This window comes from Canis aureus, chromosome 31 (genome assembly GCF_053574225.1).
Source record: "Canis aureus isolate CA01 chromosome 31, VMU_Caureus_v.1.0, whole genome shotgun sequence".
Classification (NCBI taxonomy): Eukaryota; Metazoa; Chordata; class Mammalia; order Carnivora; family Canidae; genus Canis; species Canis aureus.
In genome coordinates, this window is record NC_135641.1 from 31,154,948 (window position 1) to 31,170,156 (window position 15,209).

The 15,209-nt window shown below is 38.9% G+C and overlaps 1 protein-coding gene and 1 long non-coding RNA gene across 7 annotated transcripts; one reads left to right on the plus strand and one right to left on the minus strand.

Moving 5' to 3' along the window:
- Positions 1-41: 41 nt before the first annotated feature.
- TRIM59 (tripartite motif containing 59) lies at positions 42-14,723 on the minus strand. 6 transcript variants are annotated; one of them, XM_077880158.1, is made up of 2 exons: positions 14,701-14,723; positions 42-3,244 (listed from the first exon to the last, which is right to left on the minus strand). In XM_077880158.1, the coding sequence occupies exon 2, from the start codon at positions 3,239-3,241 to the stop codon at positions 2,027-2,029; it is 1,215 nt and encodes a 404-aa protein (XP_077736284.1). In that variant the 5' UTR covers positions 3,242-3,244; positions 14,701-14,723; the 3' UTR covers positions 42-2,026. The 6 variants fall into 6 exon arrangements, with proteins under 6 accessions (XP_077736284.1, XP_077736280.1, XP_077736279.1 ...); XM_077880154.1 differs by lacking the exon at positions 14,701-14,723 and adding an exon at positions 13,664-13,884; XM_077880153.1 differs by lacking the exon at positions 14,701-14,723 and adding an exon at positions 13,726-13,883.
- Positions 5,279-7,436, plus strand: LOC144302633 (uncharacterized). The gene is made up of 2 exons (XR_013369577.1): positions 5,279-5,740; positions 7,201-7,436. It is a non-coding gene; the product is annotated as an uncharacterized LOC144302633 (long non-coding RNA).
- Positions 14,724-15,209: the final 486 nt, after the last annotated feature.

The following is a 15,209-nucleotide window of genomic DNA, read 5'->3' on the forward strand; positions in this document are numbered from 1 at the left end:
CAAAGCTACTACTCCTGAATATGAGTTCTTTATCAAGCCACTCAGTGCAAATAGCAAAATAAGTTTATTAAAATATATAGTTACACCAAATTTAGAAACATTTCAAGATTATATACTTTAAATTTTACAATTTCATCCTCCTGGTAAAAATCACAGAACAGAACAGCATGTATTAAGAATTGGTTATCTGTATTAACTATATTCATGCACCACATAAAATTCGTAGTTTTGTCTACTAACTGGCAATTTACAAAATGGTAATGTCAAACCTAAAAATGTATTAAGTATTGCTTCAATTTTTAGCTATAATTGATTCTTAGACGTAGATTAGCCCTAACTAAATAAAAAACTTGGCTTAAAGTTTTGGTAGCATGACAGCAGGAACTCTGAACATACACAGAATTTCCCATATGCTGGCTCTATGGCCTTGGGCAAATTACTTTTGGTTCTGTTTCCTTACCTACAAAAATAAAAGTTAGTATCTACTTCAGAAACTTAAGTGCTTGACACACAATAGCTAACAAATTTCAGTGCTTATCATTTTTATATTGACACTAAACCACCTCAGTCTAAAGTTAATTTTGTATTTCAGTGCTTTAAAATATACAGTATTAGTTACCTGGTTATTAGCTGAATATTAATATTCAGTGTAAAGTTAATGTTGTATTTATATTCAATACCTTAGTATTCATCCCCACACACAGACCTCTATTAATAATCTCCAAATGAAAAAAAATAATATCTCCAAATGTTCTTTATCCACACCGGTGATTGTGCTAGATATATTCTGATTCTGGTCATTAATTTGACTTAAATCAGCCAGCCATTTTTGTGTTAAGACATTCTCAGTAGATAAGACAGTAGGAGCATTTTAGAACTATATCCATTTTAATTCATTGTAATTTATATGTAATAGAGGACCTAGAACATTCCCTAATATGACCTGACAATCTCTGAACTAGGTAGGGCTCCTAGGAAATAGATCCCAAGAGCAGCAATTTGGAATTTCTAGAAAACAAGTGACATTTTACTTACGTTTCCATGTGACAAAAGGGCCAAAAGTCCTACCACAAGCACCACAATTCCAGTCCCTGTTAACAATAGGGAACTAATTGAAGAGATCTCAGTAGCTACAAAGGCTGCCATGTAAGCAAAATTCAAGAAAATTAAACTGATACCTTGATATAAGCATAAGCAAATGGCAGAAAAAATTTTTTAAGACAAATACAATTTACATGATGCCACCTAAATCTAATGTGGATGGACTACATCAACAACATACTATGCCAGTAACATGTTTTTAATTTTTATCCAAGAAGTAATTTGGCAAGACTGAAGCCCTGACCAAAAAGTCCAATTTGCACAAACCATAAAACCATTTGAAAAGGTCACTGTTGGTTCCCTAACACTTAAATCTCCAAAAGCAATAGCTTCGTCAGGAATGAATGCTGATGAACACTGTAGGGCTCTTAAATCTAAGATATATCAATGTATCAGGTGTGTTTGGTCAAAGTCAAAAATATCCTTAATGTAAACAATCCCTCAGTACTTTTAGACTGCTGCTTGAATTTAAAACCTCTACTCACCATCCTTATTTGGCCAAAGGCTTCAAGCCGCATCAAAGGCATATGTGGCAAAATTAGGATTTTGCCATCTTTAATCTAAAAACTACATATACATAAAGAACTGCAAGACTAACCACTGCAGTAATATACTAAGAAGAATAATGCTAAAAGACTGTATTGGTACAGAAATATTTCAACATCACAGCCATAAAGTCAACCTCAAGCAAATAAAATGGGATAATGTATTAAATCAAGTTAACTAGATATTCTGGTTTAGACACCTTATGTTATCATTTCTGACATTTCCACCATCTAAGCAGCATGGATGTTTTAACAGATTTCTATATATTTGTTGTAATAACTCAGTTTGCTATTTTATTTAGCCATCCTACCCTACTCTCCCTTTCATAATGGTTTAGTCTGCTGTACAGAATAAGCCTATTTAATACAGATTTGGATTTTCAACGAGAAACTAGTATCTTCCACAGGAATTCCTTAAGTAAATATAAAGTGTGACATAGCATATTCTTTAAATCATGCAGATTGTTAGATAAACTTTGGTAAACAGATAGAAAGACTTCAGAAAAACATACTGAAGTGATTTCATTTAAAAAGGTTATTATGTGTTGGTTAAAAAAGAGGATCAACATCAGTATCACTGAAATTAAAGTAACTATAACAATGTTTAAAATCTTAAAAAATTCAACTTCATTTTCATCTTTATCAGGCCAGGAACATGGCATCCTCTTTGAAGAAATTTTCATTTCAGGAATGAGAAGTTTCTTAATTTGTCCAATTTCTGTTCTGTTCCAATCTTCTTTTAATATTTGGCTTACTCGAGGATAAATTTCAACAGGCTGGACTTCAGGAAGTGGTCTTTGTTTCAAAATCTGCACATGTTGGCGGATATCATCAACTTTTTCAAGAAATTTAAGTGGAGACTCTTCCTGTAAAGATGTTGTCAGGGTCATTAATTCAAGTTGCTGCTCTCTCATTTCCTTCATTCTTTCAATTTGTGGAGTATATTCTTGATTAATCAGATTGCTAACATCACAAAGAGCAGCTAGGAAAATTTTTTTTTTCTGTTCTAATGTATCACTAAGCTCCTTAAAATACTGGAGAACAAGTTCCTTATCACTTTGAACCATTTTTTCTGAATTAGATTTCTGTTCTTCCAGCTTTTCAATAAGACGAGCAAGATCTGTCCAGTGTGTGTCAGTTAACTGTTCAAGCAGTTTTTGAGGTGTGTCCTTTTCTTTTAGATAGGCACTCTGAAGATCATCTATGGGATGACCATGATGTTGACCTATGGTAAGGCAATGACCACAAACTAATTTTTTATCTAGGAGACAGTAAACATTTAACGGTTGTCTGTAATGTTCAGGACAGGTGACAATATCTGGATGGTCTTCTTGCTGGTACTTTTCAATAATAGCCCTTAATGCAAAATTAACAGGTAAAGATTCAATACCAGTTGGAGCAATCTCAATAATACTTCTGCAATTGGGGCACTTGAGTGGAATTCGTAAAGGTCTCCATATATAAAAGTTCCCAGATGCCTGAAGAACGTTTTCCAAGCAATTTCTACAAAATGTATGAGAGCATGGTAGTACACGAGGATCTTCAAAAATACTGTAGCAAATGGGACATGTTAATTCATCCTCAAAATTGTGCATTTCCTGTCAAGATAAAAAAGTATTTTAAAACTACATATATATAATAAAGACACTTGTATATATAAAGTTTTAGGTATTAACCACAAAACTATCAATATACTGTGCTTGTTATTTAAAAAAGATAATCAAGGTGTTTAAGGTTTTTTATATGCAGCTTTTTAAGTACAATTCCTAATATATAATATATAGATATCATTTTTATGAGCTTACTTTGGGAAAAAAAGGTTAAACGATTCTAATTTGCAGTAAAGACTTCAAATTATCTGTTTGCCTTTCTGCAAAAGTAAAATTCAGTGTTCTGTTTAAGTCTACTTAATGATAACCTGTGCAACTTTTTACATTCTAAGCACTACAATCAAAACTATGCACAAGAACTGGAAGTCTTGGCCACAGCAGATAAGAAAAAAAAAAAAGGCATGTACATTGGTGTAAAAAAAAACAAAAAACAAAACTGTCCCTATTTGCAGACAGGATACTTTATATAGAAACCCTAAAGACCCACCAAAAAACTCTTAGAACAAATGAAGATTCTGTAAATTAATCTGTTGCATTTCTATACACTTAGTAGCAGGAAGAAATTAACAACCACATTTACCAGAACAAAATACCTAAGAGTAAACTAAGGAGGTAAAAGACCTGTACTCTGAAGACTATTCAACACTGATGGAAGAAACCGAAGACAAACCAGGTTGAAAAACAGGCCATATCTCCTGGATTGAAAGAATATTGTTAAAATGTCTATACTGGGGCAGCCCGGGTGGCTCAGTGGTTTAGCACCGCCTTCGGCCCAGGGCCTGATCCTGGAGACCCTGGATCGAGTCCCACGTCAGGCTCGGAGCCTGCTTCTCCCTCTGCCTGTGTCTCTGCCTCTCTCTCTAAATAAATAAAAAATCTTAAAAAAAAAAAAAAACCTACACCAAAATAAAAATTTCTGCCAAGCACATGAAAAGGCAATGAGAGATTATTTGCAAATGATATCTGATAAGGGGTTAATATCCAAAATATATAAGGAACTTGTAACAACACCAAAACCAATACAATCCAATTAAAAAATGGGCAGAGGACCTGAGTAAACAAATAGCACTGATCGCTGGAAACACCTCAAAACTCCGAGATACCACCTTACGTTTGTCAGAATGGCTAGTAACAGACAAGAAAAGTAAGTGTTAGCAAGGATATGGAAAAAAAGGAATCCTATACTGTTAGTGGAGTGTAAATTGGTGCAATCACTAGAAAATGGTATGGAGGTTTCTCAAAAAACTAAAAATAGAAAAACCATACAACCCCGTAATTCCACTACTAGATATTTAACAAAAAAGGTAACACTAATTCCAAAAGATGTATGCACCCCTTCACTGCAGCATTTTTGCCATAGCCCAAGATATGGAGGAAACACATGTCCATCAATAGATGAATGGATGAGATCTGGTGTGTATGTGTTTATGTGTATGTGTTTATATATGTACGTGTATAATAAGAGACACGATGAAATAATCGTCAGCCATAGAAAAATGAGATCTTGTATCTGAAATAACATGGACAGACCTGGAGGGTATTATGCCAAGCAAATAAGACAGAGAAAGACTTAATACCGTATGATTTCACTTAGATGTGCTATCTAAACAAATGAGCAGAGCTGCCTCAGTGACTCACTCAGCTGAGCGTCCAATTCTTGGTTTCAGCTCAGGTCATGATCTCAGGACCATGGGATCAAGTCCCACATCAGGCTCCTTCCTTAGCACAGTCTGCTTGAGCTTCTCTCTCTCCCTCTTCTGCTGCCCCTCCCCCCACCAGTGCTTACTCTTTTGCTTTAAAGTAAATTAATTAAATCTTTTTAAAAAATTAAACAAATGAGCAAACAAAAACACCAAAACAGATCCCTAAATACAGAGAACAAACATGATTGTGGGACAGGGGTGGGTGAGGCTGGTGAAATGGGAATTTATAATATTTTCCTATACATTAGGATATAAGCCTACAATAAGGGCAGGAATTTTATCTAAACAGAAATTGAAGGGCTCCTGGGTGGCTCAGTTAAGTGTCCAACTCTTGGTTTTGGCCCAGGTTATAATCTCAGGGTCATAGGACTGAGACCTACATCAGGCTCCACACTTGGCATGGAGTCTCCTTGAGATTCTCTCCCTTTCTCCATGCCCCTCCCCCTGCTTGCTCACATGCTCTCTCTGAAATGTTTTTTAAAAAATTAACATAGGACTTGACACACAGGTATTCACTCAACGTTGGTTGAACACTACCCCTTAAGAAACGAATATTAATAAAATGTCAGATCTTAGTTTTTTGTTTTTTAAATAGCAAAATCTATTTTGTTTAGGAAAAGCTATGACAGGAGAGACTATCAAAAAATACTCCATTCAGACTGACAATATTCAGAACCCTTATGAGCCAAGATGTATCACATAGATACTAACCTTGAACTGTGAAGCATTCCAGGAAACTAAAGTAATTGGGCAACAGTACAGAAGATGATATACACTGCAGGTAAGTGCAAGTGAATGCACGCTAGGGGGACTCCATGACTTTACCCCATACCTACAAAGAGCTCTGTAATCACACAAAAACCACCCATGAAAAACAAATATGTTTCTCAGAGGACTTTAGTGATGTCAGAATTCATAATGAAGGAATAAACAAAACACTTTATAGGTAAAAAAATAACCTTTGAGCAGTGGACATATGTTCAATTTAGATTTAATATTAGAGCTTTTTAATGTTTAAGTACCAAAATCAGGCCTAAAACAGAATCTAACCTTTCCCTCTAAAGTCCTCTATTTGTCAAAATGCTAGAAAACATTACTCCCTGAGGACTCATTTAGAGACCTCAAAAGTTCAACTTTGTTTAGAATGAAGAAATTTACAATGATATTGAAAGAAAATGTCATCTCCTGAGCTCATATAAAATAAAAGCAAATACAGTCCCAAACGTTAACTTTCAGCATATAAAAAATTTTAGTACGATTTAGTTAGAAGTTTGTGGATAATTTGAAAATAGGAAATAAAATCCTACTCTTGGATGACCCTCTTATTTGCTGAGTTATTAAAAACATTTTAGGCAATACATTTATGACAAGACAGAACTGGTGAACATAAACTAGCCTGGTTGAAAATAACTCTGTAAGGCCAGGAACTTTCTGACTCTGGTTATTCCCTAAGAAACAAGATATAGGTAGTTATCATGCTTAAAAGCTAGTTCTTCCAGTAACTACAATGAAATTTTATACAGAAGTTTTCCATATCCAGCTCCGAGTTTTGAGAGGAAAAAAAAAAGGAGCAAACCACTTGACCTATGTATATTTTCTAGTATGAATATCTCGGATTTAGGTATGTTACATGTATGCAACAACACTGAAAACTAGGATCAATGAAGCAATGCCCGGAATATTCCAGGAAAAAAATGGCTTCCAACCTAAAATTCCATACTCGGAAAAATAAATTTTGAGGGTAGAATGAAGATAGTTGACATGAGAGGTCTAAAAAAGAACACTCACCCACCTATTCTAAAGAAGCTACTGCAGGGAGAAAAGAAAGGCATTCTCACCAGATTAACGAGGAAATTAAATTCAAGACAACTGTGCAGCAAGTCTAGAGGACAAGTACTCTGGAAAAAGATGACATATCCAAAAAGAATGTCTTTAAAAAACGGAACTGACAATATTTCATGTGTCTGAACATACTGAAAGGTGATGACAAAATTAGTTTGGGAAAAGTGATGGAATCATGAAATGAGAGAAAATATATGGCTCATTTATCATATTAGTCATTATATTAAATATTGATTTTACCGAAAACATGACTTAGGGACTGAATGCCTGTCCCCCCAAAATTCATGTTGAAATCCTAACAGTTAATGTGATGGTATCAGGAAGTACAGCCCTCTGCCCTCATGAATGCTATTAGTGCCCTTACAGGAGACATGATGGCCTGCTCCCTCTCTTTCTCAGCTCTCCAACACTTAAGGACAACAGCATTAAGATGGCCATCTGCTAACCAGAAAGGGAGCTCTAACCAGAATCCAACTATGCTGGCATCCAGATCTTGGACTTCTCAGCCTCCAAACTGTGAGAAGTATCTGTTCTTTAGGTGACCTAGTCCATGGTATTTTTAACAGCCCAGACTAAGAAAATGATAATTATACTGGCCAGAGAGAATAAAGGAAGAAAAGTGTTTAAGAATTAAATCTTTTTTAAATATAAGATTATTTAAGAAAGAGAGCACGAGCCGGGGAGGGGAGGGGGAGGAGAAGCAAACTCCTCACCGAGCAAAGAGCCGGACAGAGGGCTCAATCCCAGAACCCTGGGATCATGACCTAAACTGAAGCCAGAGGCTTACTCAACTGAGCCACCCAAGCAACCCAAGAACTAAATCTTAATCTTCCCTAATAAGAAGTCAACACATACCTAAAAGTTAAAAAAAAAAAAAGTGTGTGTGTGTGTGTGTGTATATATATATATATATTCCATACTAATTAATAATATATATATATATTATATACACACACACATATCCCAAGTAATCACATTAAAAGCATATTATTTAAAAATCTAGAAGCAGGTGCATTTGAGTAGCTTAGTCGGGTAAGCATCTGCCTTTGGCTCAGGTCATGATCCTGGAGTCCCAGGACCAAGCCTCACCCTCTGCCTCTCACCCCACTCATGCGCGCGCGCGCTCTCTCTCTCTCGCTCATTCTCTCAAATAAATAAAATCTTAAAAAAAACAAAAAAAACCTAGAAGCAAATACCAAAAGAAATCATTAAATGAAAGTGGTTGTTTCTGGAGAATAGGAATCAGGAGTGGGGAAAGTGAGGGCAGGCAGCTGATATTTTTCATTATTAACCTACATAATGCTATTTTATTTTCAACTATTAACATCTAATTAAAAAGATAAAATTTTAGAGCAAGACACTACTAGAAGCATCCAGGCAAAAAAGTAAGCTATTGAAAAAAAAGGAAAAAAACAATGGTCTCAGAATTCTGCTCTGGGAGACTGTAATTTCTAAAAGGGGAAACAATTGTCTCCCACATATGCTCCTCTGCAGTGTGGCTTTGGTGATACTCCTCCATCAAAAGATGAAATCTCCTCCCCACAAAAAACACAGGTAGGCCATGTGGCTGCTTTGATCAACAGAATGAAGTACCAGCGATGCTATGACCGTTCTGGGTATAGCCCTTAATTAGCCGGATAAGGTTATTGCCTCTAAGAGTCATGAATCACTATGTAAAAAGTCCAGGCTACTCTGCCAGCAGGAGGGAAAAGTAGAAAAGCAATGAAGTACCAGACACCTGAGTAAAAAAGTCATCATGAACATGCAGCCAGTCAAGCCTTTAGATATTTTTTACATGGTGGTACATATAACCAGAATAAGCAACAAGGAATGCTGAAAGATCATATAGCAGTGTTCACAGGGTCTAAAAAGGAAAGGATATGATCTAAGAATTCTTTACCCAGCCAAGACGTAATTTATTCATGTGAAACAAAAATACTCCTAGGAAAATCTATAGGGTTTTTAAAAAAAAATCTAAAGAGCAGAGCTTAAGTTATACGCTTTCATTACTAAACAAAAGGAATATAAAAATGATTCCTCTAAAGGGAAAGAGTTAAAAAAAAAAAAAAAAAAAAAGGAAAACCAACCTAGGAAAAGCAGAAGAAAATAATACAAATAAAGGTGGCAATGAATTAGAAAACAAAATTGTAAGAATTGATAAACCCAAGACCTATTTTTTAAATTTTTTTTTTTTATTTTTTATTTATGATAGTCACAGAGAGAGAGAAAGAGGCAGAGACACAGGCAGAGGGAGAAGCAGGCTCCATGCACCGGGAGCCCGACGTGGGATTCGATCCCAGGTCTCCAGGATTGCGCCCTGGGCCAAAGTCAGGCGCCAAACCGCTGCGCCACCCAGGGATCCCGAGCTGTCTCTTTAAATAAGCCATTAGCGGGCAGCCCAGGCGACTCAGCACCACCGGTCCAGGGCGTGATCCCGGAGACCTGGGATCGAGTCCCACGTCAGGATCCCTGTGTGGAGCCTGCTTCTCCCTCTGCCTGTGACTCTGCCTCTCTGTGTCTCTATGAATAAATAAATAAAATCTTAAAAAAAAAAAAAAATAGGCCATTAGCTATCTGCGATAGGCAGCCTCCAAATGGCCCCCAATAACCTCCACTTCATAGTTAGTCATGTCCTTCTAGAATACCTTTCCCTTAAAAAACAAACAAACCCTTTCCCTTGAGTGTAGCCTGGACCTAGTGACTCCCCCCCCCCCTTTTTTTTTTTTTAAGATTTTGAGAGAGAGTGCACAAGCAGGTGGGGGGCGGGGGGGTGCAGAGGAAGAGTGAGAAGCAGACTTCCCACTGAGCAGAGAGCCTGACAAGAGATTCAATCCCAGGACCCTGGAATCATGACCTAAGCCAAAGGCAGATGCTTTAAGAGACTGAGCCACCCAGGTGACCCCCTGGTAACTCCTTTCTAACAAACGAATACAGCAGAAATGACAGGATATTACTTCCAAGGTTTTATAATAAAAGACCACAATATCGGGATCCCTGGGTGGCGCAGCGGTTTGGCGCCTGCCTTTGGCCCAGGGCGCGGTCCTGGAGACCCGGGATCGAATCCCACGTCGGGCTCTCGGTGCATGGAGCCTGCTTCTCCCTCTGCCTATGTCCCTGCCTCTCTCTCTCTCTGTGACTGTCATAAATAAATAAAAATGTTTAAAAAAAAAAAGACCACGATATCCATTAGGAATGATCTGGCTCTCTTCATATCTCTTGGATCACTGTCACTGAGAGAATCAAGAGGCCATGCTGTGAACAGATAAGGGTCCACTCAATATGGCAAGGAACTACAGCCCTCAGTCTAACAGCCCCCTAGAAACTGGAAGCCTACCACGACTACATAAGTGAACTTAGAAGCAAGATACTTCAGGGCCAGTGAAATCCTGCAATGACTGCAGCCTCAGCCAACAACTTGACTGCAACCTCATGAAAGACCTTAGGCTGGAGGCACTCAGCCAAGCTGCTCCTAGATTCCCGATCCACAGAAATTGTACTTTAATATTTTAAAATTGTATTTTAATATTTAAGCTGCTAAATTTTGGAATAATTTTTATGTAGCAATAGATTAATACACTATCCTAGTCAAGAGGGAAAAGAAAGAAGTAACAAATATACAAAGTTAGCACTGAAAAAAGGAAATAAACCAAATATAGAAAAAGCCAAAATTGTAATACAATACCTTGCATGTATTCTATGCTGTATTTGAGGAACTACAAAAAATGAATTATTCTCTATAGCAGTTCAAATGCCAAACTGATCAGAAAATATAAAGCAAAATATGAGAGAAATTCAAAATCAGGAAAGTGCTACTTCAAAAAAAAGAGGAGAGGGGAAGACAAGCTTCTCTGGGGGAGTTCTTTAATTTTTAAGAGGCAATTTCTCGTTTAACTGTTCGAGAATACAAAGATAGGGAGTTTGCAAATCGTTTTGAAAACAGTATAACATGATTCCAAAATCTAACAAAGACAAACTAAAAATAGACTAATTTCAAAAATGGACACTGATATAAAATTCTGAACACGGTATTAGCAAAAACAGATCCAGAATACATCAAAAGAATACAGTACAAAAAAAAAAAAAATACAGTACAATGACCAAAATGAGGTTCTTCCCAGAAATGTAAAATTAATTTAATAACAAAAAATTACTCAATTAGGTCAATCGAGAAAAACTGTATGATTGCAAAAGATATGGAAAATGCGTATAATATAAAAATTAGTAAGCAACCCACAAAGACAGAAAGTGAAATGGGGCTAGAGGGAGAGGAGATGGAGAGTTATTGTTTAGTTCTAAGTTTGGGAAGATGGAAAATGTTCTGGAGGCAGATGGGTATTTACAGTTGCACAATAATGTGAATGTACTTAATGACAGTAAATTGCACACTTAATGGTTATAATAGTATATTTTATGTCTAATTTCAAAATAATAACTTTTTTAAAAAAATTTTAAGTGCCTTGCCTATTACCTTGTCTTTCCTCTGCCAAATTAATTGTAGAATCAACTTTCATTATCTTATGTTTTTAGAAAGCAAAGAAGTAAAATAAAAGTCACCCATGTAAAATGCTATTTTCCTCTGGTGAGTACTAAAAGCCCAAGTAAACATTGATAATTTATATCAAGATTTCCTGTTATCCTCTTTAAAATCCTCAAGATATGAATATAAAAAATAAATCTGAGGCTAATCATCCACTTATAAGTTATTTCACAAAATTCTTGTGTTTAAGTGTCAAAAACAAATACACTTCTGAATATCTAAACTTTTTATATAGTCTTTCTCCACAAAACGGACTTTCTACAGAACCTCCACCACTATGTCTAACTAGATAGTCAGTACTGATTATAGATTATGGAGAATTAAACAGTACAAAAAAAAAATCATTATCCATTCTACTACAGAGTAGTGTGTAAACTATTTTTTAAGTTTTAATTCACCAATAATGCCTTTCATCTCTAAACATGAATAGTAATAAAACATCCATTACATTTTACAACCTCTGAAGAAAATTATGTTTACCACATTATAGAGTTAAGTGACTTGCTCTAGGAGTTACAGTGTGAGTCAGCTGAAAGTCTGGGAAAATTCTGATTGGGTCTCACATCTTTGTGGCCCTAACTGATATACAGCACATTTTATGCGATTCAAGATTACTTTAGAAATACTACAACTGTACCATCCATATACATAAGGCAAGATTTTAAAAATGCTTTTGTATGTATAAATATACAAAAATTTTGTATGTATAAATACTTTGTATAAATATACAAAAATAATGAAGGATCACCATAACTTTCTTTTTTTTTTTTTTTAACTTTCAAAAAAAAAAATCCTATGGTCAGATAGGACTTTAAGTCTGTCCATTTGCACGGTTCTTGCATCCTGACATCAATCTATTTCCCCAAACTAAGAAAGAAACTACCTATGTGATCTAACCAGGAACTTGTGAGAAATTCAGGTGTTCATTGCTTTTTCTTCAGTATTTTTCACAGTGAAAATACATTCAGCAATATGTTTGCTGAAAGGCAATGTTAAAACTAACATTATCTAAAAATCAAAATTTCACCTTGCCAGACTGAATTATGGTACCTTCCTTCAAAGGATAGCTACACAAGTCATCAAAAAAATAAATAAATAAAAAATAAAAAATAAAAGAAAGCAAATCAGTATGTAAATACATAGTAAAAAGGTAGCCAGGTAATTTAAGTAATAAATGCAACCTGCAGGTCTGTATGTATAAAATGATACCATTTGTGTGTTCAGATGCACACAAATCCTTGTAAAATTTCTTAAAGGATATACAAAAGTGACTAACTGCAAGGTATAAGTCAGATGAGGGAGCTGTTTTCACTTCATGCTCCGCTCAGATGGCTTGAATTTTATACACCAAACATGTCTTTTTTTCAGATTTAAAAGCCTCATCTTCCACTTTAAACCATTCACTTGGAAAATTTACCACGAACTTCTTTTGTATTCACTTAATCTTTCAGAGCTTACCTACTTGGTTGATCTTCCCCCTTGGCGACTGAGTATATTCTCCAACTTTTTCAGTTTCTTTTATTCGTATTCTAAAATTAACTTTATCTTAATGTTTTAGATTTACATTCTCAAAAAAAAAAAAAAACATTAAAATGACATCACAGGAATAGCTATCTCACCCTTGGAGGTTTATCTCCCCGTGCCTCATGGCGTTTTTACAAAAATGGTGACAGGTATCAACAGTTGTTGGTGCGGGCGAGGTACCACTTGTACACTGCATATCCCAACAAGCCTGTGACCAAATAAATTGTCACAAAGGACCTCTTTTTTGTAGCGTCAAGTTATTTTACGAGCTCTTGAAAATGTTAGCCAACAATGGCGATGACGGAGCAAACATTCACGCGCACTTTTGACTTAGTAAAAGTTAACTTGAGGACCAGAACCATCCACGGCAGTGAAAGATCTTGCCGGAGTAAAATGATAAACACCGACTGAGGTTATTCCCACCAGCACGTCGGTCCACCTCTCAGTTCTGCCACTGAGTGTTGTGGGACCCTGGGTCGGTGTGTGCTAGCGCCTCTGTGAGCCGCGGTTTCACCTGTAAAATGGGCACCGTCCCTGACGGGCTTCGCCGCACCAGCCCCCTTCCTTCCCTCTCCGAGGCGGAGGGCAAATCCCCCCGAGCCTCCTCCGAAGGCGCCTCCACCGGAGCCCGCGCGAGGGCGGACCCACGCCGGGCCGGCCTGCTCACAGAAAGCGGCTCCACAGCTGAGGGAGGAAAACGGCAGCCCGCGAACTCCTCACACCCGGACGCGCCGGCACGGGCGCAGCACCCAGGCCGCCCCCTCCGTCCTCGCGCACACGCGGCATCCCAGCCGGGCTTACAGGCGAAGAAGAGGGGCCCAGAGACGGCTTCTCGGACCCGAGGAGATGCTCCCCAGACTCACCGCGGGGACTCCGACACCGCCCTCCTCCACAGCCCGAACAGTCTAGGGCCTCCGCACGCCGCGTCCGGGGGATGCTTGGCGTCCCCGCCCTCCTCCGCCCCGAGGGCGTTCAGGTGCCCAGACGGGGCGGGGCCTCGCGGAGCCCCACGGCGCAGGCGCAGTCTCCGCGCTACATTCAACTGCGCGGCGTCCGCCAATGGGAAAGAGCGCGGGGCAGCCGTTCAAAAGTAAACGGCCGGCGGCGCCTGCGGGGGCGGGGCGGGGCGGAAGGGCGGGGCGGAAGGGCGGGGCGGGCTCCTGGCCGGGGGCCCGCGTCCTGCACCTGCGCACTAGCCGCCGGCCGCCTCTCGGAGGCGCGGGGGGCGCGCGGCCCGAGGCGCTTCCGGAAGCCGCGGCGTTCGGATGGGCGGCCCCCGGGCGAGCGAGCGGGGTGGGCCCGGCGGCGGCCGACGACCCCTCCAGGAGCGTTCCGCAGCCTGATTTTCTTCCTGGTGCGCAGCCGGCAGGTGCGGGTTCCCACCTTTACCTCACAGGTTCCGCCGCGGGACGTCTCCGCCGGCCCCGAGGGCACACGCACCCCGGCGGCGCGCGCGTCCTCCCCGACTCCGAGTTTCCTCGTGGGGGCGAAATGCGGACGCCTGGACCGGCCAGAGTACGTGACGGGGTGCAGGGGAGGGGGCCTCTGTTCTCTACAGTTTTGGGGAACGTCCTCCGTGGCAGCTGCTGGGACCTCAGGACCCTTCAGGAGCATCCCTCTCATCTCCCTCCCTCCTTTTCCAACCTGAAATGATCACCTAGAGATGACCCCTGTTGCTCAAATTCCTGATTTCTGATTCAATCTCTTCGCCCTGTTTTTCACCTAGTTAAACCCCCTAGAATCAGAAAACAGTTCAGTTGTCCTTTTCCCTTTTTTTTTTTTTTCTTGAGAAACTTTATCCATCTGTATCAAGATTCCTCACACTTTCCATCTCTTACCTATACTGGAAAATCCTTTAACGCTGTGCTAAATAGAACTGCGCCTTGGTATGCGGGATATTGCCAGTACCTTCAGGTACTAGTCTGCTGCAGTAAATTATAGAAAAATAATGAACGTGACGTGAAACAAGGTAATATCAGTGAGTCCTCAGTCCATTTCAGATGTCCTCGCCAATTCAAGTTACTGAGAACCTTGCTTAGAATTTGTGGATTCTGTCGATATCCCAAGATTCCCGCTGTGACATGATGGTACAGATCCATTTCGGCTTTCTTATGCGTATACATTTTCTTAAACATTGGATTCATCCTGATAGATTTTTAATTTCCTCTCAAAGTAATACGGATATCTTTCCATGGCAGTAAGTGCACTATACCTATCTAAAAATTATTCTCTTAAAAAAAAAAAAAAAAGTGAACCAGTGATGTTACTATGGATATTGGGTGATTGTGAAGTATCCATGTAGATTCCTCCCTTGTAATCAGTGTACTGTTGCAGGACCTGTGGAATG

Excerpts from the sequence above, each read along its gene's own strand:
- TRIM59 (XM_077880158.1), bottom strand. The coding sequence starts at position 3,241 with ATGCACAATTTTGAGGATGAATTAACATGTCCCATTTGCTACAGTATT.